At 42.2% G+C, this 24,630-nt stretch overlaps 1 protein-coding gene across 5 annotated transcripts in view; it reads left to right on the top strand.

The window, feature by feature from the left end:
• The window catches only part of IFT57 (intraflagellar transport 57), a 28,976-nt gene extending 11,567 nt beyond the window's left edge, over positions 1-17,409 (top strand). Inside the window, exons 7-13 of one of the 5 annotated variants that reach the window (XR_014183115.1) lie at positions 382-453; positions 1,056-1,187; positions 2,310-2,372; positions 4,098-4,164; positions 5,377-5,532; positions 11,855-13,960; positions 16,179-17,409. Coding sequence is in view for 3 of the 5 variants with exons in the window: in XM_082043105.1 (XP_081899231.1) it covers positions 382-453; positions 1,056-1,187; positions 2,310-2,372; positions 4,098-4,164; positions 5,377-5,507 (465 nt within the window). In the remaining 2 variants the exon portion in view is untranslated. Of the gene's footprint in view, positions 1-381; positions 454-1,055; positions 1,188-2,309; positions 2,373-4,097; positions 4,165-5,376; positions 5,803-10,629; positions 10,961-11,854; positions 15,091-16,178 lie in introns of those variants that run through there. The other 4 variants (XR_014183116.1, XM_082043105.1, XM_082043107.1 and 1 more) reach the window with 4 other exon arrangements.
• The last annotated feature ends 7,221 nt before the right edge of the window (positions 17,410-24,630 follow it).

Genomic DNA, 24,630 nt, shown 5'->3' with positions numbered 1-24,630 from the left:
AAAAACGTGTGGATTAGGTTCTTGGGGACATGGTTTAGGGGTGGACTTGGCAGTGCCAGGTTAATGGTTGGACTCAATGATCATACCAAAATGATTCTATGATAAGATCAAACAGACTCTGAAAAGCATAGCTACTATGGTATCAGTGAGGATGTCAGTGTTTGTTTATGCATCTGAGCGTCACATGTGAGATTTAGGAGATTTATAAATTGTGTCACATTAAGCAAGTGCCTCTGAATACAAACATGGCAGTGGCAGAATGATGCATGGTAATAGTATAAAAGAGAACTGACCCTGCCTTGCATGCCAGCCTTTGTTTAGTAACTGGGGAAATACGAAAGTTTTACTTACCTATGTTTTACTTTGTGGAATCTTTTTTAGGACTGGAGGATTCATCTAGATCAAATGCATCAGCATAAGGATGGAATTGAATCTTCTTTGAAAGAAACTAGGGTACGTTTTGCATGTGCAGAATACTTCACTGATCTGTCAGCATTTTTATTTTCTCTTTTATCTGATATACGTTAAGGACTATTTTTCTTAATTTTATTTGTGCTATTGCTGTAAAACTAAAAAGGGAAACATAGAATAATGATGATTAGGGAGAGTGGAACTGGCAAAATATCTTGTGAAACAGAGTTGTATATGTGAGGATTAACAGGGATATTAAGAGTTCTCTAAGATATGCATTACCATAAGTACATCCTGACTACAGAGGGCAAAATAAAGAAATACAATAATACTGTCTGAAAACAAGTGCTGATGAAAAAGCCCAAAATACTGTCAATACTGTTGTTAGAGGAACTTACCGACATTGATATTTGTAATTAATCAAGGGAGGAGAGTCATGGAAACAGTAAAACCTGAAATATGTGTTTTGGAGATGGGCAAACCAGAACACGTTAGGAATAATTTTTTGTTGGCTAAACACAGTGTTTCTGTACTATTTTTCTCTCTCACTGTAGGTTTCCATATCTTTTCTTAATTACAGCACCATTTTAATACTCTTTGCGTACCATCCATATACTGTCTACCCTCGGAATATTATTTTCTAGGGTTACCTTGACAAACTCCATAATGAAATCAGCAGAACACTGGAAAAGATCAATAGCAGGGAAAAGTACATCAACAATCAGTTGGAGCACTTGGTTCAAGAGTACTGTTCAGCACAAGCCTTGCTGAGTGAGGTAATGCACTGATCTTTTGTTGTTGCCCTCTCTGGTATTAACTTGCTATTAAGTGAGGGTGAAGGCAAAGAAGACTCAGAGGAGAAACTTCTCCTCAGTGAGGGTGACAGAACACTGGAACAGGCTGCCCAGGGCGGTTGTGGAGTCTCCTTCTCTGGAGACATTCAAACCCCGCCTGGACACATTCCTGTGTAGCGTCATCTGGGTGTTCCTGCTCTGGCAGGGGGATTGGACTAGATCATCTTTTCAGGTCCCTTCCAATTCCTAACATTCTGTGATTCTGTGAATTCTGCTGTTGGATAGAAGGAGGGGGGAATGTTGATTTGCTCTCAAATTATATAGTTTTTAAGTTAAACTAGTAATTTTTATTCAGCTGTTCTACAGGGGAAAGTAAATGTTTTTTTGTCCAAATTTTATGTAAATATGTTGCCAGTCTTGAGCAGCTAGTAAATTACTAGTTTAGCTTTCCCTGTGAAGTTCACACATCTGTGATGAGTGGAAAAATTGCAGTTTCAGTCCAGCGCTCTTCTCTTATATTGATTACTAGTGCTAACGTGCACAAAGCAGTCTGGTTAATTCTTTGCTTCATTTAGTTTCTATGCCAATAGAGTGCTGTTTGAGAAGCTTTTTGATCCCCTAGTTGGGAGGACTGTATAAGCTGCCATTTGGCTAGCCCTCCCATGTGTGGGCGTGATGTTAAAACGAGACAAACAGGATTTGAGCTCTGTGTTCACTGTTTACCTTACTGTTAAACTTTAAGAAACTTCAAGATAGTAATTTACTGTTGACGAAGAAGTATTTTGAGTTTCAGGATTAAATTCTGTCTGTGTTCTGGCAAATTGTTTATTTTATCATGTAAATGATTAGAAAACATACTTCTTATTGTATATGTATTAAGGCTATTACTATTTTTAAAGATGCTTTAAATTTTTGAATTATAGTTACTCTAGTTGCTAATGTTTCAATCCTGTCTTCATATGTGTAGTGCTGTAAATCTCGTGGGGACTTTGTGGGAGGGTTTCTGGAATTGGGATGTGTGAGAGCAAGTTTTGGTGTTCTCTCTGAGCTATCTGCAATGCGCTCTTCAGCTTTGCCATTAGAGCAAAACATGTTTCTTTCCAGGCTAAAGAGAAGTACCAGGAGGGAAGTGGAGGAGTAACTCAAAGGATTAGAGTGCTTTCTGAGGTAAAACACATCTTCACATGATTTCTTTTGTTTATTTTGAAACAATCTTCAGAGAGTTGGCACTTCGTGTTTGCAGTTTTATGAACCCAGTTCTTCGTGGTTTGTTCTCATGTTTGTTCAGTGGAGGTCACCTAGTCCAGTCCCTAAATTTTAAACCCAGGCTACCATTGATTTTTAACTTGTGAATTTGGGCAAACTATTGTGAGCTTTTAATTTCTCCAGTTTGTAAAAGAGAGTAAATGTTCTGTATTTTATAACCTATGTCTTGAAGTCATGACCGTAAATCCCTTGGAAGAAGAAAAGCTTAACTCTTATTTTGAGTTAAAATTAACAATTTGAAATTTTCATTTGCAAAGCACTTAAAAGCAGTATTTGACTAAATAGTAGCTTTTCCATACCGGTCAAACTGTCTTAATACCTACAACTGGTTTGTTTTAGTTTTTTCTTTAAATCAGTGCTCTGATAAATTTAAAGGAAAAGCCCCAGACTCCTGACTGCTTCAACATGTTGAGTGTTTTGTTGCATTTCGTTTAGAATTACTGCCTGATTTCCAAATATTTCCACCCTTTGTCCAATTCAGAAATTATTTTTTTCAATGGCTCTGTTGTTTGGGTTTGAAAACCCCACTTTATTAGATGATAGAGTGTCTGGAATAGTTACATAAAACAGATCACACTGTAAGAATGTGCTGGAAAATGTAAAACAAGTTTGAGATGTTTTTGCGTAGATTAGTTCAGTTGGAAGGGACGTACAATGATCATCTAGTCCATCTGCAGCAGAGCAGTTAATGAGAGTTTTCTAGCAAAGATTTCTGAGTGTATGGATTCTGCAGAATTAGAGCTTCTTTCTATTTCATTGTCAAGTAAGTTTGAAAAAGAGAGTACGATAGCTTCAGATTTATACTGTGTTTGTGCATTGGAAGTTAATGACTGATTAGTAATGATGAATATGTTACTAGTTGGCAGCCTTCAAACTATGTAGATGCAGTGGTGCATATCTGAGATAAAAGACACATTGGATATTACTACTAATCTGCTTTCAAGCATGCAATCACATCTCAGCCCACTTGGTGATACCAGTACTGCTGTAGGTATGCAATAACAATACAGCCGTGGTTTTTTTTGGTTACTGAAAAGGCTTATTGAAGCCTTAATGAATTATTACCTAGACTTCATATTTGCTTCTTTTTCATTGTCTACAAACGTAAAGTGGTTGACAGATAATGGTGAAATGCACTTTTACTCTTGATACATGCATTATACATACCAGTACCAGCAGGCTTGACTACTGCACCTTCTTCTGCTGCAGTGCCTTTTCTCTTTCTCCACTGTCACCTGCTGAAGTCCTGACACCTCCAGAAGGGTGATGGGCACGGGCATTGGGTAAATCTTGGTCTGCTGGGATATTGGTTCCTGTCTTCCATCCAGCATCACACTGCAATACTTACACCGTTGTTTTTATTGGTTTGAGATGTGCAGATTCTCAGTAACACCATGCTGTTTGGCCAACATGTTACTCTTTTTGCTGTAATTTTTACAACATTAATTTAGGTAAAGTTAAATTAAAATTTTAATAATGTTTGAAAAAAATGTTCCTGTGTATACATCAACTAAGATTAGTTCATTTTTTTAACTAATGCAGTCATTCAGCAGAGAGTTTTTTTGTTTTCTTTTTTTACCTTGACATTCATCTGGTTTAATTGAGAAAAAAAATATCTATTTTAAGATTACAGAAGTATTAGAGAGAGTAAAGCAGGAAACAGAAGAGAAAGGAAGCAGTATGACTGATGGTGGTAAGTATGGTTTTTCCCTAAACCGAACACCCATTTTCTTAGTGACAGATACATAGTTTGTCCTTTATTAAAGGAAAACTAGGAGGAGTGACTAGTCCAGAATATCAGTATTAAAATTTATAAAGATGTCTAAGAAAATTAGGAGTCTAAAACTCTTTGAAAGGTTATTTAGGTCTGCAGGAAGTAGAGATTCCAGGATTTACTCTTTTGGTAAATTATTTGTAAAAATAAAATTTAAAAAAAGGTTTTGTCTCTGCTTTGAATAGTTACAGACACACTGGAATAACTTCACACATTACAGGTTCAAGTCCTTTTACTCTGAAATAGTGGCAGTAGCTGTTAGATTCCCTGACTAAGGCAGGCTGGAGTCAGTGAGAAAATGTATTTTGTGTTTTGATGTTTGGACTTTTTTAATATTTAAAACTACATACCTATTTGAACTAGTTTGTCTCAGACTTGGGATTTGTTTGTTTGAGATATTTGCTGGTAAAGGTATTCAGTTGCAGATGTATATAGAGTATGAATGCAGAAATAAATTGATGCATGTTCAAGTAGGGCTACATTTGCAAGCTGTATCCATATTTGACTGTAACCATTTCAGCTAATTTACTTAAGCAGTTGTACGTGCCATTGTTTAAGGAAATCTTGTGCACGCTTGCTTCACTGTGAAGGAGCCACTCACCTGCCTCACAACACCTTTTCTGTATTATGGCATGGCCCAGGGTCGGGATAAAATCTAGAGCCCAGAATTCTAAGAAGCAATACAATGCAGGAGCAGCAGCATTCCCAGGGTGATATTAGTGGCAAGTGAGGGATTAGAAATAAACTGTGGAGCACAAAACATTTTAATAGCTTTTCACATGTAAAATGACCTCCTGCTGAAGGTGTCTTCAGTTCTCTGCCAAACACCAAATCAGATATCAGGATGAGGCTTTCAGCTGAGCTAAATACATAATTGACAAAACTTTCTTAATGTTGATGCACATCTTTATGCAGACCTTAGATGTCAAGAAGACAGCAAAATTTTCATCACCTATTTCTATCTTTAAGTGTCTTGCATATTAAAAATGATGTGGCAGTACAATCATGTCTTTAGAGTACAACACCCTTTTGTTCATTCAACTCTTCAATTTCAAGCAGTGAATTATAGAAAATAATGCTTTTGTGTTAAGTAGCTGACAGAGGTGCACTGCTTTGTCTCTTTTTTAACAGCTCCTCTAGTGAAGATTAAACAGGCCTTAACAAAACTGAAGCAAGAAACCATTCAGATGGACATACAAATTGGTGTAATGGAAAACACATTACTCCAGTCAAAGCTGAAAGAAAAAATCCAATATGACTAGAGATATGCAGACAACAGTGATCACAGTAGGTGCCTATTAAAATTGTTTGGAGCTGACTTGGTTTGCACAAAACACAGTTTTCTACCGTTTGCTTCTTTATTAATTTAGAGGTTTCCTTCCTGTTGGGAGAGGGGGATGTTCTTTTTTCTTGTTTTTTTTTAACAAGATGCTTGTTGTGCACTCTTAGGAAGTAACATGCACACTTTGGACTCAACATGGAGCCATGTTTAGTTTTGTGCCGTAAATATTTACTGCAGATCCTTTCAAAATATACTAATAAATTCTTGTTAATGAACATGTCTCTGCTTCATTGGAGAATGTTATGTAGTGTGAAAGTCTAAAGAATTATACTGACAGCCTGTAATCTTGGTACTCTGCAGTGTTGGAAGAAAATCACATGCAAAGGACTTGAAAGGAATTTATAATGTCTATTATTGCCATTTACATACATTTAGTAAAAAGTACTTAATTGATGATATTGAAATAATACAGCGTTACCCTTCCTAAAAGGCTGAGTCAAAATGGACATCATGCTGCAAGTTAAAGTAACTTGTTGCTTTGAATTGAATTGTTATGAATTAAGCAACAAACTAATGTTTCAATAATACTGGCACACTCCCAGAACAACGCTATACAAATCTGTGAATGGACAACCACCCTATTGCTCACTTTTTTTTTTTTTTATGGTCTTCTAGACAGACCAGTATGCATGATATTTGTAATTACTTTTATTTTTACATTTCCTCTAGCAGAAGCAATGATAACAAAATCTATATAAGACCAAAGAATGTGGAAAGTACTGCTTGGAAATTACTGTTGGCTTCCTAATTTTTCTCCACACGTCATCACCGTTTCAGAGTCACTTCAATATTAGCATTGGGTCAAATGCTGCTTTCATTTATAGCATGTAGTAGGGCTACATGGACATCATTTGGATTATTAATGTATTCTGTTCTTGTGTAAGAACGCCTAATTTGGATCTCTGTTAAGGAAAAATGTTGCCCAATCCAGTTGTGTAATATGGAATGAGAAGAAAAATGTAGGAGGAAGGCGTTGGAAGTGTAATGGCAACAGGGAGCTCCCTTCATCTTTGTAAATGTGTAGGTAGGGAGTGACTCTAGAGTCTAGACCTTATTGGTAATGAAGGAGTGTGAAACAAAGAAATAACCTTATTAAAGCAGTTGTGCATCCTTTTGTTTACCATTGTTCATAAGGCATGGACAATGTTGGTACAATTTCAGTAATATTAAATTCCCCCCTAACTTCTGTAGGCAATTCCATTCATCTTACATTAATTTCTCTCATTTAAGGATGAGCAGTATTTTGCAGAATCAGTGGATCAGTTCTGTGTCTGAAAGTCAAGACACTTGACACAGTCAGTACTGTGAGCCAGTTTCTTAACTTTGTTGTGCTTCAGTATTTCATTTGCCAAAAAGAAAAAGTCCTAAGCCCATCAGATTTTAATAAGTGAAAAGCTATATGTAAATGTCAACTATTATAATTTACCTGTACAAGCAGCTACTGAAAATCTCTATGAATCACACTGGAAATCGGTTTCCAACTTCTCTTCCTGCCTACCTCTATCCTCCCACATTCAGCTTAAATTAGAAATGTTATTATTCATGTTTCCTTTGTTAGGTGGTGTTGCTACTGCATATTTACTTTAACAGTGGGTTTACTTCAACTTAAGATAAAGCAATCCCCTTCTGCATTGCCTGCAAAGCAGCTCACTGATGCTTTTGGATTGCAAATGTTGTGCTGTATAAATGCTGTTTATGTAAATACTTTCCCTAAAAAACTCCTCCCTCATGTTAACATAACAAACACAATTAATCAAAAACCTTCCCTTATGAATTGAGCCTCTTATTTTATTAGAAGTGAATCTGTTGCGACAAGCATGGCCAAAATCCCTCTAATGTGGTAGAAAAATCTTCAGAAGAAAAGCCAGCCTCTTTTATTGCCAAAGTAATTCTAAAATAGTGTATTAATAATGGGTGATTAATCTACATTATTTTTCATGGTACTGTCAGAAACTGCATTAATCTAAGCAGGACAGTTCTGTTGTTGCTTTAAGAGTGATGTGTGGCCCTCAACTGTCCTCTGGCCAAGAATGGCATTTCCCCATTTAGACAGTAAAACCTCTTGACCCTGCTTTGAAAACAGTCTTACTGATCCAGCAAGTGGCCACACCACCTTCCTTACAGGCATGAGGAGAGCAATGAGGTCTGTCACAAGCAGCCTGAAAGGCTGTTCTAGAAAGGCAGTTATCTGTGTAATTATTCCACTGCTGGATCAATGCAGGAAGCAGAAGCCACATTAAAATTAAATCACTTGATTAGTATTATTTCATATATTGCTTATTATCTAATGCAGTGTCAGAACTGACGATCAACAAAACGAAAGTGTCCGTAAGTAGTGGGATGCATGTGGAGCTGTGCTGTGCTACAAAACTGTCATCTTCTGAAGAATATTTGGGGCAAAAGTACTATACATAAGAGTTAACTTTTGTATACAGCTCTCCCAAAGTCTCTTAGTATTTTCAGTCTGCTGAAATACATCAGCATAGAGTCACAGTGTCACTGTTACATATAATTCAAAAGCCAAAGAGAAGCTCACTATAGACAGATCCAGAAGTAGCACAGAGGGGCAAGCAAGGAGTTTCATTTGCTGCATCTGGTCAGAGAAGCCATGGGGTTTGCAAGAGTTCAGTCTCATCTGTGGCCCCAGGGAGAGCTGAGACTTGGCTCCTGGAAATGTGTGGCTGAGGAAGCTCATCAGTAGCCAGCTCACTCTCCTGCATGTACTCTCCAAAGGTCCAGAAAAGGAACAATAGCAACATTTTACCTCTTAAGGTTTCTGCAGCTCTGAAATCCCTCTGAAACTTGTAGTATGACTCAATGTCTTACTTCCCTGAGCTATTTTATCTCTAGGCTAGAATGTAATGGATGCAAGTGCCCTGCTAGGAACTGGAAGTAGCCTTAGTTCTTGGTACTCTATTAGAGGTGCTGTTTACAGGCCATTTAGGATATTTGAGAGTGATGTTACCTGCATTACTGTCTTACTTTAATAAATATTATATTTCAATCCCCATTCTCTTCTATGTCAGCAGACAGCATGATTTGCTGAATGTTAGGTGCTGTGCTAGTAAGAAGTGCGAAAGGGCTGCATTTTCACCTCTTAATCCAATTCTTGTATAGAGAGCCTTCTGTGGAGTTAGTGACTTAATACTGAAATTGCAAGAGTTTGGTAGTAGCTTTCAGTCATATGCCAATAATTCAGTATCTTGGTAATGATACAAGGTAATCATCTGAACTTGCATTGGTGAGTATTGTGCAGGAAGGTGAACCAGAACTTCACACGAATTTGAGAAACCACCCACTGTTACAAACAACTCCCAGATCAGGTCAAAATATTCTCACTCTTTTCTGCTGGTGACATTAAAGGCCTTCCCCTCTTCCCCCACCTGAAACAGGAACTTCAGGGAATTTTTTTTCTTGAAAAGAAAAACAAATGCCCACTTACTGTTAAGCATTGCCACTTTTTTTGGAGTAAGGCTCTGCTGTGCACTGTGACATACAAAAAAAAATCACTGTATTGCTAATTGTAAGTTAGAGTAAGAGCAAGTAAGCCATCTCTGCATGACCTCTAAAAAAGACTAGGCATAAATGAAGAGTCTGTCTGTGAACATTTCCAGCTTCTGAGCTCTTTGAATTTTGCATCCAAATTTTGCAGCCTGGGCTTCTCTCCAAGTTTGACAAATGTTAATTAAAAAAAAAAAAGGAAGAAGAAGAAAAAGAACAGAAGAGAAAAAGGAAAAGAAATTAGTGTGATGCTGTTTCTTTTCAGGCTGGCGCTCGGCCTGCTGCCGGAATGTCAATGCTGCAGTGTGCCTCCACAAGGCAGCTGCACGTGTTTGGGCACATGGGGTGTCCGGGCTCCTGCCTGGCGCTTGGCCCAAACTAGCAGCAGACTTCGGCAGCATAACAACGTGAATACCGTGTCCCAGTTCCTGCAGCCTCACTGCTTTCCACTTCCTCATTGATGTATTAATGTTTCAGGAAATGGCTGGGTGTTTTCTGACAAAGGCTGGGAGTAAAACTTGGGAAAAGCCTGGCCTATAACATCAGTGACTGTGAGCTTAAGTAAACAGAGAATGAGAGCACCAGCTTTTCTGCATGAATACTGTTCATAGGTGGGGAGTTTCCATGGGAGGCTCTGAGATTGCGAAAGTTATTTTTGTCTGCCATTTCCTCCTCTCAATGTATTTCTCCCTTCAGCAAACACCATTACCGGGGTTTTCTCAGGTATTAGCTAATACTTAGCTCTTGCTCCAGGCTTGGTGTTGCTGGAAATGTCTGTCTTTCAGCTTCCTGTAATAGCCCTACCATTTTGTAAAACATCATTCCCAGGCCACACTGGTATGAGCAGGGTTGAAAGCTTTTTCCTGAGAGTAAATAATTTTAATAATGCTAGTCTTTCACTTACTGACTAGTTTTACTCTGTTCCTTTTTGTTCTTGTCTGAAGTAATTAAGAGCAGCTGTATCTCAGTACTCCATCCCAGGGAGTGGTTGAGACACACTAGTCACTCACATGTCTTAGCTACCTGTTGTAAAATATCAACAAAGATGAAAATTTTAAGGTCAGAAGTACAGAATAATTATTTCTAATAATAATATTCCTCTTGATGACTCACTAATTGCAATTGTTGATTCAAAATATTTTCCTGTTTCTTTTGCTTTCAAAAGATGGCAGTACTTGAAATGATATCTTAGCGTTATTCGGTAGTAACATGAAGAATTAAACTGTGGATTGTAGGCTTCCCCTGGACCAAAAGTTTTCCATCCCTCCTCTAATTTTAGGGCTGAAGTTTCTCACTGTGTCCTGGGAGAGGGGCTCTTGTAAGGTTTTAGAGAATTCTCCCTATCCTTCTCTCAGTATTGCTGGTCTGTGAGCATTTTACCTCCTTTCAAAGAATCCATTTGGAAAAGAATACAAACCCATTGTCAGACCAAGGGAGACAGGCTGTTTGTGAAATGTTGCCGGAAACTAGTGCCAAAAAATGGTGCAGAAGGTTTCAAGAGGTTTGACAGCATCCGTTGATCGTTGTTTCCTTTGTTACAGGAAGTGCGCAAGTTCCTATTATGACAGCAGGAGGGATTTCTGCTGAGTTTTGCAAATGCCATCAAACAACAGTAACAGCAATGAAAACTCTGTGAACTTAAGAGTGTCATTCATTAATTTTGTACTGATCTGTCTAATGGTCGTTTCATTACAGCTTCTGCAGAGTCCCCACATTATAAGCTCAAGTAAAACATATTTGAAGACTTTAATAATCTTCAGCTGTATCATACTGGCAATAAAAAATAAAGAGTATTGTTCTGAGAAGATTGTTGCTGGGGCAGAAAGGTATACTCTGGGTGTTTAAGGTTGGGAGAGGTTTTTTGCTATAACTATTTCAGTACTCTGACATTTCTGTTTGAATAAGAATGTACTTAATACTATGTTTGGGTTTGTGAGACCTCTATTGAAAAACAGAATTGCAGGTAACTGTGTTAGAGAAGATTAACGTTGAAAGTCAATTACATTTTCTCTCAGTTGTGAACAGGATTGATATGCAGGTAACAAATTCAAACAGAATGAAAAAGTTTCCTGTAAAAAGCTCTTCCATATCATCTTTACTTAAATACAGAAAGCATGCCTTCATTGCTTCTAGTTAGTCCTCATCCCTCTCAGGTACACAGTTTACTCTTTTGTGATCATGTTTCCCTCCAAATAACTGAAGGGCTGACAACATGACCTGAATGTGATCAGTCTGTCTGAGCTTCTGCTAACCTGGGTGGAAACTGTCTGGTGTGTCTCTGCAGGGTGCCAGGAAACCTGCTGACATCGAGTCAGCATGGGTGTCAAGGGGTCAGGAGCAGGCAGCCATCCCCACCTCTCCTGTCACATAACCCTTAGCTTCTCTGCAGAGTGTGTAAGAAAACCCTGCAGGAGACACTAGAAGTCTGAGAAGACTGAATTTGCTATTACAGCTACAAACAGAAGAAATGTGGACACCATGCTGCGTGTCACCTTTCTGCTAAAAGCAACTAATCAAAACTCAGTGTCTCACTGATTGCTCTAATGGTGGGGGGGGTGTGGAGAAAGTGGTGACGAAGCCAGGTGGTAACTTCTGTGCTCAGAATGAATCAAACAAAAAGCAGGAAATAAAACACACAAGCTGCTCACAAATTAAAGCCTGTTCCTGGCAGACCTTATCTCTTGGCTTGCTCTTGGGGACAAGCTAAATGTGCTTCTGAGTCAGGATTAGCTTTCCTACCCCACCTGTTCTGTTTTGTTTTTTCAGATCTTTACCACCTCTCTTGACACACTGTAACTTTTATGCCTAAAGCCTCAGGACTCAGGATGGATTTGCTTATCCCTTTGTCTGGAGGAGAGACACCTTTGTGTTGCAGCTTTCAAAACCCCTTGTATTTCAACCACCTTCTTCTGCAGAGAAATTTCCTTCTTATTTGCATCTTGAAGAGCTGTGTTCATACCTAGAGTTTCAAAGCAGCTTAACGTGGCCTTTATCAAGCATAAGGTTTGCCTAGGAGGAGGGTACCTTTCATTTGTGAGAAAAGATGTCCTGTCCAGGGGTGGAAGAAAAGGGAGAAACATGAGAAGATACGGCTGCAAGATGTAGCCTTTAGAAAGCGATAATATTCCTTGTAGGACTCAGATTTTTGTCCTGTGGCCACATATTGTGGGGTGTCTCTGAAAACCTGAAGTTGCCATTCCTGATTTTAGCAAAGTGACCCCAACACTTCACAAATATAGCAATGAACAGGACCCATAGCATACAGAAGGATCTGTCACTGCACAACAGTAAACTAAGTCTGCATCTGAGAAGAAACATGGCATTTATTTTTTAGTTACTCAGAACAAAAAATACCAGTTTATCAGAGTGAGGGACCTTCTGACAAGCAGGAGATAAAGCTTTGCTGTGATGCAGAAAATGCAACAACAGTAAAGGCCTATATGAAGTCTTTTTATGACACTCCATTTTATATTTCATGCCAGAGAGTGCTGAGACCTCCTTTTCACTGTCCTGAGTGTGCTAGCTCCATTATACAGCTCCCGATCTTTAAACCGTGCTTTGGAAAATGTATCCTTTATCACACTTCTGTGATAAACTATGCTTTACTCAGTGCCATAATTGTTTACAACACGCCACAGTCTTCCACTGGATGAAAACACATTTATTACAGACAATGGTGCCAGTGCTGATCTGTTCTTATTGGCCTTTTGGAAAAAAAAAAAAAGACAAAAAGGCATCTGTTTTCAGCGGCTGGTCAGGTTAGTATTGGAAGTCACTTCTTGGTGCTTTTCACCCTGTGTTGGAATCCAGCTGCCAGCGTTCCAGGTCCCCGTTCATTCAGGACCGCCTCCCTAGAGGTGGTGTCGTGGGGGACTCAGTTTGACGCTAATTCTAGCACTGACCTCGCCTTTCACAAGCTGTGCAAACAAGTTTTCACACTGAGTCATTAGAGCCCTAGAAATGTTTTATACAGTTAAAAAAGCCAAGAGTGTCAAAATGAGTCATATTTTTCAAGTGACGATTGCTATTTTGAGTAGCTGTTTTGCATTACGCTTACCAGGACACCCGGGAACCAACAGTAAGCTTTGCTGCTGATCTCCCTTCCCACAACATGACCCACTAGGGCAGTTTTATCACTCATATCACTGAGCTGCACCTTGTGTTTCCCCAGAAATCATTCTTGGGCATAAACATGACCCTGTCATGGGGCAATTGCTGCATGTTTCTACGAAAAATTTCTTCAGGCAAAGAAGATCATTGCTCTTAGCAGCCAGCCCGAATCACAGACTGCAGACCCAGCGTCTCTGCCTTGGAGAAAGTTGAAAATGGAACTGAGACCCCATGGGCATCTGCAGTGATATCAGCGTGCAGAGTGAAGAAAGGCAAGGTTAAGGACATGGTAGTTGTGATCACTCCCATGGAGGATGGACTTGGAGGACAAAAGGTACTGAACATGAGGAAACAATTGGACATGTCCATGCAGAGAAACAATCTCAGAATCAGGAACAAGAGGCTGGAGAGCAGCCCTGTGGAGATCTGGGGGTTCTGGTTGACAGCAAGTTGAACACGAGTCAACAGTGTGTCCTGGCAGCCAAGAGGGCCACCCATGTCCTGGGTGCCTCAAGCCAGGCGAGGGAGGTGATTGTCCTGCTCTGCTCTGCACTGGTGCGGCCTCACCTGGAGCCCTGTGTGCAGTTCTGGGTGCCACAGGAGAAAAAGGACATAAAGCTACTGGAGTGTCCAGAAGAGGGACGCGAAGTTGGTGAAGGGTTTGGAGAGGAAGCCGCATGAGGAACAGCTGAAGTCACTTGGTTTGTTCAGCCTGGAGGAGACTGAGAGGAGACCTCATGGTGGCTACAGCTTCCTCACAAGGTGGGGGTTGAGGGGCAAATGCTGATCTCTTCTCTTTAGTGACCGAAGACAGAACCCAAGGGAATTGCAGGAAGATGTGCCAGGGGAGGTTTAGGTTGGACATTAGGAAAAGGTTCTTCCCCCAGAGGGTGGTGGAGCACTGGAACAGGCTCCCCAGGGAGGTGTCACGGCCCCAAGCCTGACAGTGTTCAAGCAGAGACTGGACAACGCCCTCAGACACATGGTGTGAACTGTGGGGTTGTCCTGGGAGACAGTTAAAAGGTTAGGTGAGGACGGATGCTAAGCCACTTCAAGAAACAGATACACAAGCAAAGGAAACTGTAAACGGAAGGAGGGGGGAGGAGGAGGAAGGCCGAGCCCAGTATGCTGAATATGCTGGCATAATGCTGGTTTTTGCACAGACCTTCTTTGTTAGAAGCTCTTCCAGTTTTGAACTCTGAATAGCTGGAGCTGTTCCAGCTGTTACGCGGGAAGATATTACATTATCTGCTGCAGCCACAAAGAAACGGTTAAGCACAGTGTCAACTGCTGCAGGAGTACAAGGAGACCCTACTGGTAACAGCCACAAGTCAATAAAATTGTCATTGTTTGGCTACTACCTTGAGGGCAAAGGGTAAAAAAATGCTTACAGTAACCCTTTCCAGGGCATTACAGTTTCCCTTTTGCTTTTTTTTTTTTTTTCCTGTCCCTCTTTGGAGATGAACTGCATTTATCTGCTGTTATTCGGTAGATAAACAGGGTTTCATTCTTGAATGTTGTATGTCCAATGTAATTTTTGCAAGCAATAGGGACATTTCAAACAAAACTAAAGCTGTTTTACAGGTTTTTTTTTGTTTACCAGTGGATTTCCAGTGGATTTACCAGAGGATTTTTGTTTACCAGTGGATTTTTGTTTACCAGTGGATGACCAGTGGATTTTCCCATGGATTTCCTGTTGAACACTTCCTTTTTTTTTCCTGTTTGCAAGTTCAAATTTGGTGTCAAAGGGCAGAACCCACAAATATCACTTCGGGCAGGTTTAAAGGCAGTTATATTTAAGTAAAATTTAGTCAGAAAAACATGAGTTGAAGGCCTGTTCCTTGAGAAAGGCCATAAGCTAAATTTAAAGTTGCCTCATATAATTCAGAAAATTACTTATTCCTTATTCCTTCTTTGTCTCTACTCCAAACTGGAGACTTGTGGTGACAAGCTGCTCGAAAAAAACTCCTGTGAAACCAAATTCAGGTGGAAAAATGGCCACAGGATGAGGCCAAAATGCTTTACTTGAAACAAGGCAGTTGCAGAGCTGAAGCTAGGGTTCAGCTGGAGTGCTGCCTGCATCCCTGGCATCCTGCCCCAGAGCCACACACCAACCATATGTCTCCATGCCCTGGGCCCAGGCCAGGCTGCCTGAGAAGACTCCTGGCTCCATGGAGATCCACCAAGCTGGAGATGTGTGATGGGTGCGCTCAGCTCCCTTGACGAGGCTGGTGGTGGTTTGTTACAGGCTCCACAGGAGGGAAAGGCCTGGGCCGTGGCCAGGACATGAACTCCTCTAGCTCACCCACGAAGGAGCAGGGTGGTACAGTGAGCACCGACCCGTGTAAGCTCGGAACACTGATCATGCAAGAGACGTATGAATAGCAGGTGGCTTTGCCAAGACTCATTTATCAAGGAACAAAGAAAGTTGTGGGTACAAGGAGCCTCATGCACACCTTTCCCACCACCTGTGATTTGACTGTGAGCCAACCACTTTATTCTATAAATATGACAGCCCAGGTGAGCCTTCTTGAGCTCTCTCTGCTAGGCAAAGTAGCTGTATGGTGGGGCTCTCCCCTTGAGCTGGGACACCTCTCAAGGGTGCTTCTCAAGGCAGAGAGACCTTTTACCAATGGCAGACCTTTAGTAAGTGACCAATGCCACATATAACCTTGTAGTATAGTAACTTTGAGTTTGCTTGGTAACTTTGATTGCATGCTGAATTGACACTAAGGAAATATTACCAATCCTTGTGGCCATTGAATAGCAATCATTGTAGCTTCTGTATTCCTTACCCTTATTCCTTGTATATCTCTGCCCTTAGACATAAACTGTTGACCAAGTCTGAGACTAAGTCTGGATCCAGCCACATCTAAACTCCTCTCTGAGAAGGAGTTTAGAAAGCAAGGGAGTTTATTCCAAACCCTGCAACTCAACAGGAAGGTCTTCCTAACTCTGTGTATTTCTTCTCTACCCTTAGACATGAACCATTGACCAAGTCTGGGACTAAGATTGGACCTAGCTGCACCTATGCTCCATAAGGAGTTTAGAAAGCAAGGAGGTCCATTCTGAACCTTATGATTCTACGGGAGGCTTTTCCTCACCCTTTTGCATCTCCACTCTCTGTATGAAATATTCTAATGCAAGGCTAACACATTTTTCCCCTGTATATTTCCTCTATGCAGTAATTAATAAGGTAAGCCTTGCCATCAAACTTGTTGAACCCTATCAACCCACTGTTAACTTTGTTAAATTCCATCAAATTCATTGAGCTCTGTCAAGTTATTATTTTACCTCGATAAAACATAGTGCTGCTTCTCTCTTTTGGGTGGGCTGCATTCCACTCATCCGCGGCAAGACGCCAGTGCCCTGTGGACTGCCTACACTGGCTCTGAAAGCCTGGCAGGCCCTAGCTTTACCAGCCACTCAGCTGTACAGGCAGGTGTTGGGATGAAGCCTGTCTGGAGACGCAGCAGTCTGCTGGCAGTCACGGTAAGAAAAAACAAACACACAGCCCTGGGACTCCAGCTTTACTGCTGGCTTAAGCCGATCTAATGAGAAGCTGCTGTGGGTAGGTTCAGTTGCCCATTTTCTTTCCTCATCGGCACCTTTCTGTCACTTCCCCTGCATGAGTTGCCAGTGTACAGCGGTGTGATGCGCTGGAGCAGCTCACAGATTGGGCTGAAAACTAACCCTGTAGGAGCCCCCTCTGCCCACCCACCCTAGCAGCCCCCTGGGATGACACAGAATGGGAAACAGAGGACAGGCAGGCATGGGGGAGTTTTTTCTTAGCAATCTACAGTTAAACCAGCTTCACTTGGCGGTCTAGCTGCAGCCTGCAAGGCCTGAGTCTGTGGTTCCCCATTAGCCATTAATGGGTCCTATCAGTACTGAAGAGTTTCACCAAGCAGGCAGGCCAAGAGTGCATGATAACTAAAACCAAAATACTCTGCTAATTATTCCAGTACTTAGTGTTTCTTACATTTGAATTTCATCTTGAGAAGTCCTGTCAGAGAAACAATTAAATGATCCCACCTCTACCTCACAAAAGCTTTTAATTTCAAGACAGAAGAAATTCTTTGCCCCCCTCTGGACTCTCTTGAATATAATTTTGAAAAAGACCATGGCTAAATTAAACATTAGACGAGAGAATGGCAGAATGCCAGAACGCCAGCCACTTTGTCTCATAATATTATTATAATAAAGATCTAATATAATATTACTACCCTTTTGTACTCATTGTGGCCTTTTCCCTGTTGTCTCGGAACATCTTCTTTGTCATTCATTGATTTTATTCTTAATAATAGCGTTACGCTGAAACACGGGCTAGACTGAGGCTCATGCACATAACTGTACAAGAAGACAGGGCAACCACAGTCACCCATGGTGCTTTTCAGTGTGATATCTGTTGTCTTCAATGAAAGTTGCACCTCCTCTCTCTTTCCATTGTGGGTTCTAATATACCCAGAAACCGGGAGCTCAGGGAGCCTGAGCTAAAAAAGCCTGGAGGCTGAGGAAGGAAGAAAGTAAGAACTACCATAGATGTTTGCCCTCTTCCCCAAGCATCCGTGTCTGGGTGCTGTTGTTACAGGACATGGGGCTAAATTGCTCTTTGGGCAGAGCCAGCACCGCCAGCTTCATACATTGTGCAGCACCTGAATTTGGCCCTGGAAGGTGATAAGAATTAAAACCTGCATTGCATGGAATTTTTGCCATTGACTGAAGCTTTGTGATTAGCAAGCTCACACCATCACAAATCATATTGAGTGTTCACTGGGGAAACATTCCTCAATCAGTTCCGTTTCCCTGTTCAAGCAGCTTTATGTGCTATTCATAATGCTGTATAGAAATGGTATACATGACATTACATGCACATAAAAATTCTCTAAAAAAATGAAATGCTTGCTAATCTTCTGGGGACATTGTGCTAAAAGTGGTGTTTCCATCAAAAGAAAACTAAATTCCATTTCATGCAAGCTCATCAAGGAAACATACACAATATGCAACCATTTCACAGCTGCCAAAACAGATCAGTCTAATTTCTTTTTTTAGCTAGAAGGAGAAATCTAACCAGGCAAAGCTGTTGGGAGCCAAGAAGAATATATATATATATATATGTATATATATATATATATATATATATATATATATATATATATATATATAAGTAGAAACCATCCACAATTACATCCAAAGACAGAAGAGCTTGTCAGTGAAATGCCTGCGCTGGGCTAAGTGAAATAGTGGTGACATTAATGTAGCTGCATGTGAGGCACGTCAATTAGTGAATTTTTTGGAGGGTTGTTTGTAATCCTGAGAACTAGAACTACAGAAAACATTTTGTGTAGTTCTGTTTCTGGTATTCCTCTGTCTTTAACTCTCCCATCCTCCTCCCTCTCCATCCCCTTCTCAGCCCTCCCCCATACAACAACTGGTTGCATGCTAACAATATTTCTCTTTGTGCCTATGCAAATACTGTTAGATCCAAGCATATCCCATGGAATTTAAGGTTATCATCTGTTCTCATGTACTGTGTAGTCAACAACTTCCACAGGACAACCATTCTCCTCACCCAGCTTTCATTTCCTTAAGAATATCTCAGGAATGGTATGAATTGTTTATATGTTTTTAATTAGTACCAAGAGGAGCCCTCCCACTCACCTCCTCAACCGCCCCCAAGCCACAGGCCACTAGAAACCCATTCAGCCCAAAGAGAGGTCAGATGTTAAAATCATTTGGAAAAAATTAGTATTTGGACTGTGGGCAGGGTGGCTGAAGTGTTCCTCCCCACTGGAGAACCAGAGATGTTGGTTGCCTTTACGTAGCAGCTAAACCAAGATGGAGGGAGGACAAGGGCTGCACAGGCCTTGCCTGGGCTCTGCTAGGACTCGGAGGGGAGGGGCACAGGGTCCCCCAGGGGGTGGCATGAGAGCTGTCACATTGAAAGGTGGCTCCAGGAGACCTTGTGCCTCAGAGATACGCCTCAGAATCAAAATGTTTCTGCTCTCCAGGAGGGGCCAATTAATTACTTACTCCAGGAATAAGTGATCCATGTCCAGCTTTGGATCCCAATACAAGTGGCCCTTATAGATACATAGGGATATGCTTACAGTTTTCTGTGCCAGTGGTGTAGTCACTCTTCAGGCCCATATGGCTTCCAGCCACTTAATTAACTTCTTAGGATCTCGGTCACCACCTCTGAACAGGGTGATATGTCCCTAGCTAGGTGTTCTTCAGATGAAAAAAGTGATATAATTACTACAGTACCATTCTGCTGCAAATGGACTGCTTGTGCTTGGTTACCCATCACAGATTTAATGCGTGAGCATAACAGTCTTTTCTCTGTGTTTTCACAGCCTGGCTCTTCAGAGGAAGGCTCTTTGTTCTCAACTAGGATGATAAATGGCTTTTAGCTTTATTTTCTCAGAGGGAAGCTTATGTGATTGTGCTGTCTGTCATCTGTCTAGGCCGATAAGTTTTTAACTGCCACAGCCAATTATAATTATTTCCAAAGTAAAAAATCGCTAGAGGCAGACATCTCCATGATAATTATATTTCTATGGATTTTTGTAAAGACAGCAGCAGGCTGGGTTGGGGCTGGGGAGAAGGAGGGAGAGGACAGAGCGCAAGACCACACAGAGAGTGTGCCATGCCAAGGAAATCTGGGGCGCCTCAGCCGAGCCTCAGCCCACCCTGGCCAAAGAGCCAGACAGTCAGCCTGCAGGCACCAGAGAGTCAATCGGCACCGGTATCTCTCCAAATGACATCTCCAAGAGATGTCCCGCCTCTTGCCTGTGGGTATTATTTCACAGGGGACATCACTGTGGCCACATCTGCCGCGGTGCAGAGCAGGAGCAGGCACAGACCTTCTTTCTGCCACTGCAATGGCGGGAAACAATTTTGTTGGTTTGATGCAGGCAGTGGCACCGTTTTGCCCTGCGCCTGTGCTTGCAGGTTGCAAAATTGGGACGGCAGCTGGGCTGGGGTGGTAGGTGCCTCCAGGGAGAACAGATTGTCTAAGTGGAAGACACGGCTAGAATACACTCCATGCTGTAACTAACTGAACATAATAGGTGAATTGCGTACAAACACTTGTAACATGGGGGACAATGTGTTCTCTGTGCTCAGAGACCTGCCAATACACTAATGAAAGCTGCTAAGGCCAGGTTTGTAAATGCATTGAGGTGACAGAGCCAAGATAGTTGAGAGCCTAATTCTCTCTGACATCAAAAGGGATTCTGACTTAAACGGCATGGGAAGTCATGTCTTTAAACATCTTTAAAGCTATGAGTCTTTCTTCTTAAATATTTTAGAAATGACCCTCTCACTGAGTGAATCTCGACTGAAATTCGAGGTTTCTGGAACTACCCTTAAGAACTGTGTAGAAAACAACAGTTTTTGCCTAACTGAACCATTCCCTAGAACAGTACATATTGTTTCATCATTACAGAACATCCTTCGAAGGGGCAAAATGCTGAGTGTGAAGGCAGATCACTATCTTCACCACCTAAATACCATAACACATAATTTCCTCAACCTTGTTGATAATCTAATTCAGTTCTCCAGGAGCCTCATTTATGTGGAGGGCAGCAGCAGTTAACACTCAACAGAGTTGCTCTACCTAGCGGGCTCAGGTGGTGTCCCATAGTGCGTGTTTGGTGACCATAACTTCCCATCTTCTCACCAAGTTCAGGAGCCCTCATGGCAGGAGAATGTTTCACACGCTGGCTTTGCAGTGGCCACTAAGTCACTAAAGGGTTAAGTTGTGTGATGAATCCCAGTAGCTACGGCAGCTACAGCAGCAGGTGAACAGAGAACACAAAATAAAAATGGAAATGCCAAAAAATGCTTTCATATATACAACAGGAGTAGAAAGAAACTGAGGAAGGGTGGAGGGAGCATGAAAGCAGCACTATTTCCCAAAAATAGTTTTGAAACGGAGGAAAAATTACTGCATTTTAGCCCTCTCAAACAGCTGTGAGAGGTTAGCAATTTTTCACAGCATTGCTTTATTTTTGACTAGGTCTTCAGCAACTATTACTCAAAGTTAATTCAGGCTTTAGTCTTTGGGAACTTTTTTAATGTGCTAGTGATTACAAGTCTGTTAATATTTATAAATGTCATTTGAATCCCATTTTTTACCCTCTTGTCCAGGCAGGGTCTCTCATAAGAAGAAAATATTGTTGCTCTTTTTTTTTTTTTCTTTTTCTTTTATTTTTATTTTTATTACTATAGTAAGTTCAGGGTTGAGCCTGTTCTAAAAATGTCATATTCCATAAAGCTGTGATGTATAGTTTTGGAGGCCTGCCTATGCCCTGAGACAGGTCAGAGAGTTAGATATTAGGCCTGGAGAAATGGATATGTAGTCTATTCTCAGCTCTGCCACTGGCTAATCATGCAACCTCAGTCAGTTCATTTAACCTTAGCATGCCTAGGTTTCCAGATCAAAAAAGAAAGGGACAACAGGGTCCTTTGCAAATGTTTTCCAGTGCTTAATGGAGAATAAAGTATTACCCATCATGTTGCTGCTGCACTGGGACTTCTGTGAGTGTTATGATATGTACATCAAGTGAGTCCACAGACACGGATGGAGGTCTGGCCACTGCTTTTCTCCCTGAGGGAGACAGCTCTCACAGTCAGTTTGACAAAGCACTGCTACAGACACCCTTTGCTTTAAGCGTGCAGGCTCTTATGTCACTCCTCAGCATTTTCCTGCCAGCCATGGCAGTTGCTGCCTCCTGTACGTTGGATTGTATACGTGATTCTCGTCTGCTGCAGCTTCACTTTTGCTGACCACAGATGATGGTCAACAGCACTCCAAAGAGCAGTAAACCAGGATTATATGGCATATCAGTGCCCATATCTGTTGCCTAATTTAAAGACCCAAAAGTGTGTCTCGGAAGTCATCAATGAGAGACTCATGAACAGTTTTCAAAGTATAAGACCTATTGAGACTTGACCTATAAGACTTGAACCCCAACACGCAAGTCAGAGATGAGTCTGTCCTTTTCACAGTTTCTGAAATGTGCTTCTGTGCAAGCTTCTAGAGCGTGCACACGCTGGGTGAAGAGAGACATGCAATACCACAGGGCAAAAAGAGGGAAATGGTCACAGTGGTGGTAGAAAAAATGGTTAAAAGCATGCAGATCTGTTACAGCAGGGTTTGCTTTGCATACCTGGCTCAGAAAGGAAAGCAGCACCTTTCTCTCAGTAGGCATCAGAAGCATCAGAACCACCTTGTTCTGTCATGCTCCTGCCCCATGACACCACCAGCAAGCAGAGGCGTTGCAGACCTTTCTCAGCAGCAGAAGGCAGAGCATTGCAAGACAAAGTATTGCAGATGCACACCTAGCTAGATGGCATGGCTACCTCCAAAAAAAACCCAAAGGAAAACTGCATGCAGAGAGAGTTATCTTTCGAGGATTTGTACAGCCTGCTTCAGTAGTACAGGAGACAGCACCTGACATGGAACAACACTCTCTCACACAAGACTCCTGGCTGTATGAATTTTCCCATGTGCGCTGCTTTGCTTTTAGGCTCGCGTGGGTGTGCTATGTGCTCCCTTAGCAACAGCAACAAATGCGTGCTGCAGCTGTAGCCTTCTCCTCTTATGCAGCAGGAGGAGAGCATCCCCAGTTTTCTTGCAGATAACACACTCCCCACAGAGCTGACCCTGTCCCCCAAAATGTCTGCCTGCCACTCTCAAGGCTCTGAGCACTGATACAGGAGCTACACCAGAAGCAGACATGTCGTCCCTACCACCCTCTGCTCCAGCCCATACCTCCTGGCCTCCAGAGAACATCATCTGAATCAGTCTGGCAGGAGGAGGATCAGTTGCTTCATGTCAGCCCCCCTCCATCTATTCTGGAGTCAGATAGCTCCCACTGCTCAAGGCTTTTTACTAAAATTGAATGCTGGAGGGTGTCTGAGTGCTTTATGAATATCTGGAGGAACGAACGCAGCAGTCAAGGCACTGGCATCCATTAATCACTTAAGGAGGGCTGGGGAAGAATTTTAAGAATAGAGTCTCAGGAAGCAGGGGTGAGTCAGGGAAGAACCACTCAAGCCAATATTAATGTTGCAGCTAAAAATTTAAAAATGTAGTAAAACCATGTGAGACACACAAAAAAATATTTCTTGCAGTATTTTGATATTTGCCCTGGATTTCACCCTCTGTTGAACTCTGGTACTTGATAAAACATTATATATATATATATATATATATATACACACACGTTGGCACATTCCTCAAATATATTTAACAATCCTGGTTTTAATGCTTCATCAACACATTTACCTGAGAACCAAATATGCATTTAGGGTGCAAGTATTTATAGATCCAAAATTTTGAGACAATTCTACCATTAAAAAAAAAAGATGTCTTAGAGAGGGCTACTTCTGGAGAAAAAACAAAACAAAACCAAAACAAAAAAACCCAAACCAAACCAAACCCCCAAAATATTAGTGGAAACATTGCTGAAATAGTTCCATGTGTATTACTCCAGCCATAGGAAGGAGGGAGTGTTTATCTTCGCTTTTAATGGAAGGGCAACAAGAGCTCACACAAATTCTCCCGTGTTTTGTGCTGTCTTTAAAAACTTCATAATTCGGTTGTGTGTAGAGCGTGTCAGTCTGGTAATTTCCCGCCGCACCGAGCGCTGTGGAGCTGGCGGTTGGCGGGGGGGTAGAGTGGGGCTCAGGGCCCCACGGCCGCGGGGGCAGAGGCACCGGCGTCGCCGCCCTCCCAGCGCCGGTTTTACCTTCTGCCAGAGGCGAACCGGCTGCAGGCCGACGCAGCCCTCCCATAGGGCTTTTAGCAAGGAGCTAAAGCCTCTTCCCCTCCCCGGGGTTATATGCAAGTGCGAAATCATGTGATTTACCAGAAAGCGGGACGGAAACCGAAAGCGCCCGCCCTCCCCGCCGCGGATTCGCGGCTCTGCCCGTTCCCGTCTCAGGCGGCCGCCGCAGGAAGGGGGCGGAGGGCGCGAGGGGGCGCTGCTGGCCGGAGGGGCCGCCGCCCCGCAGCGGGGTTTGATCGCGGGCGAAATCAATAAAGCGATCGGGGTGTCGCCTCGGGAAGGGGAGCTGCCCTTTGAACGCTTCCCCTTTTAACGCGCTCGGCACCTTCCCCCTCGCCGCCCCGGCCACGTTAGCCATTTCACTCAGCCCAAAACACGACCTTCGCCTCCCTGCGTGCAGAGGAAGACAAAAACATCATGACTCCAGAGCTCGAGTGGTCAAGGAAAATACGTCCTGATAATTTAAACACCGAGCTTTGCTGCAGCTGTTCCCGAGGGCTGTTTCGGTTGCCCGGGAGGGGGAAGTAGCGGCTCCAGCCCCTCCCCAGCCCCGAGCTGCCGCCGCTGCACCCCGCGCTGCGGGGAACGAGGGGGCGGGGCCCGAGAGCCTCCGTCAACGCGCGGCGGGGGCGG

The sequence above is a fragment of the Streptopelia decaocto genome, assembly GCF_964273445.1.
Source record: "Streptopelia decaocto genome assembly, chromosome: 1".
NCBI classification, from domain to species: domain Eukaryota; kingdom Metazoa; phylum Chordata; class Aves; order Columbiformes; family Columbidae; genus Streptopelia; species Streptopelia decaocto.
The sequence above is the reverse complement of the archived record's forward strand: the minus strand, read 5'-3'. Positions and strand labels throughout refer to the sequence as shown.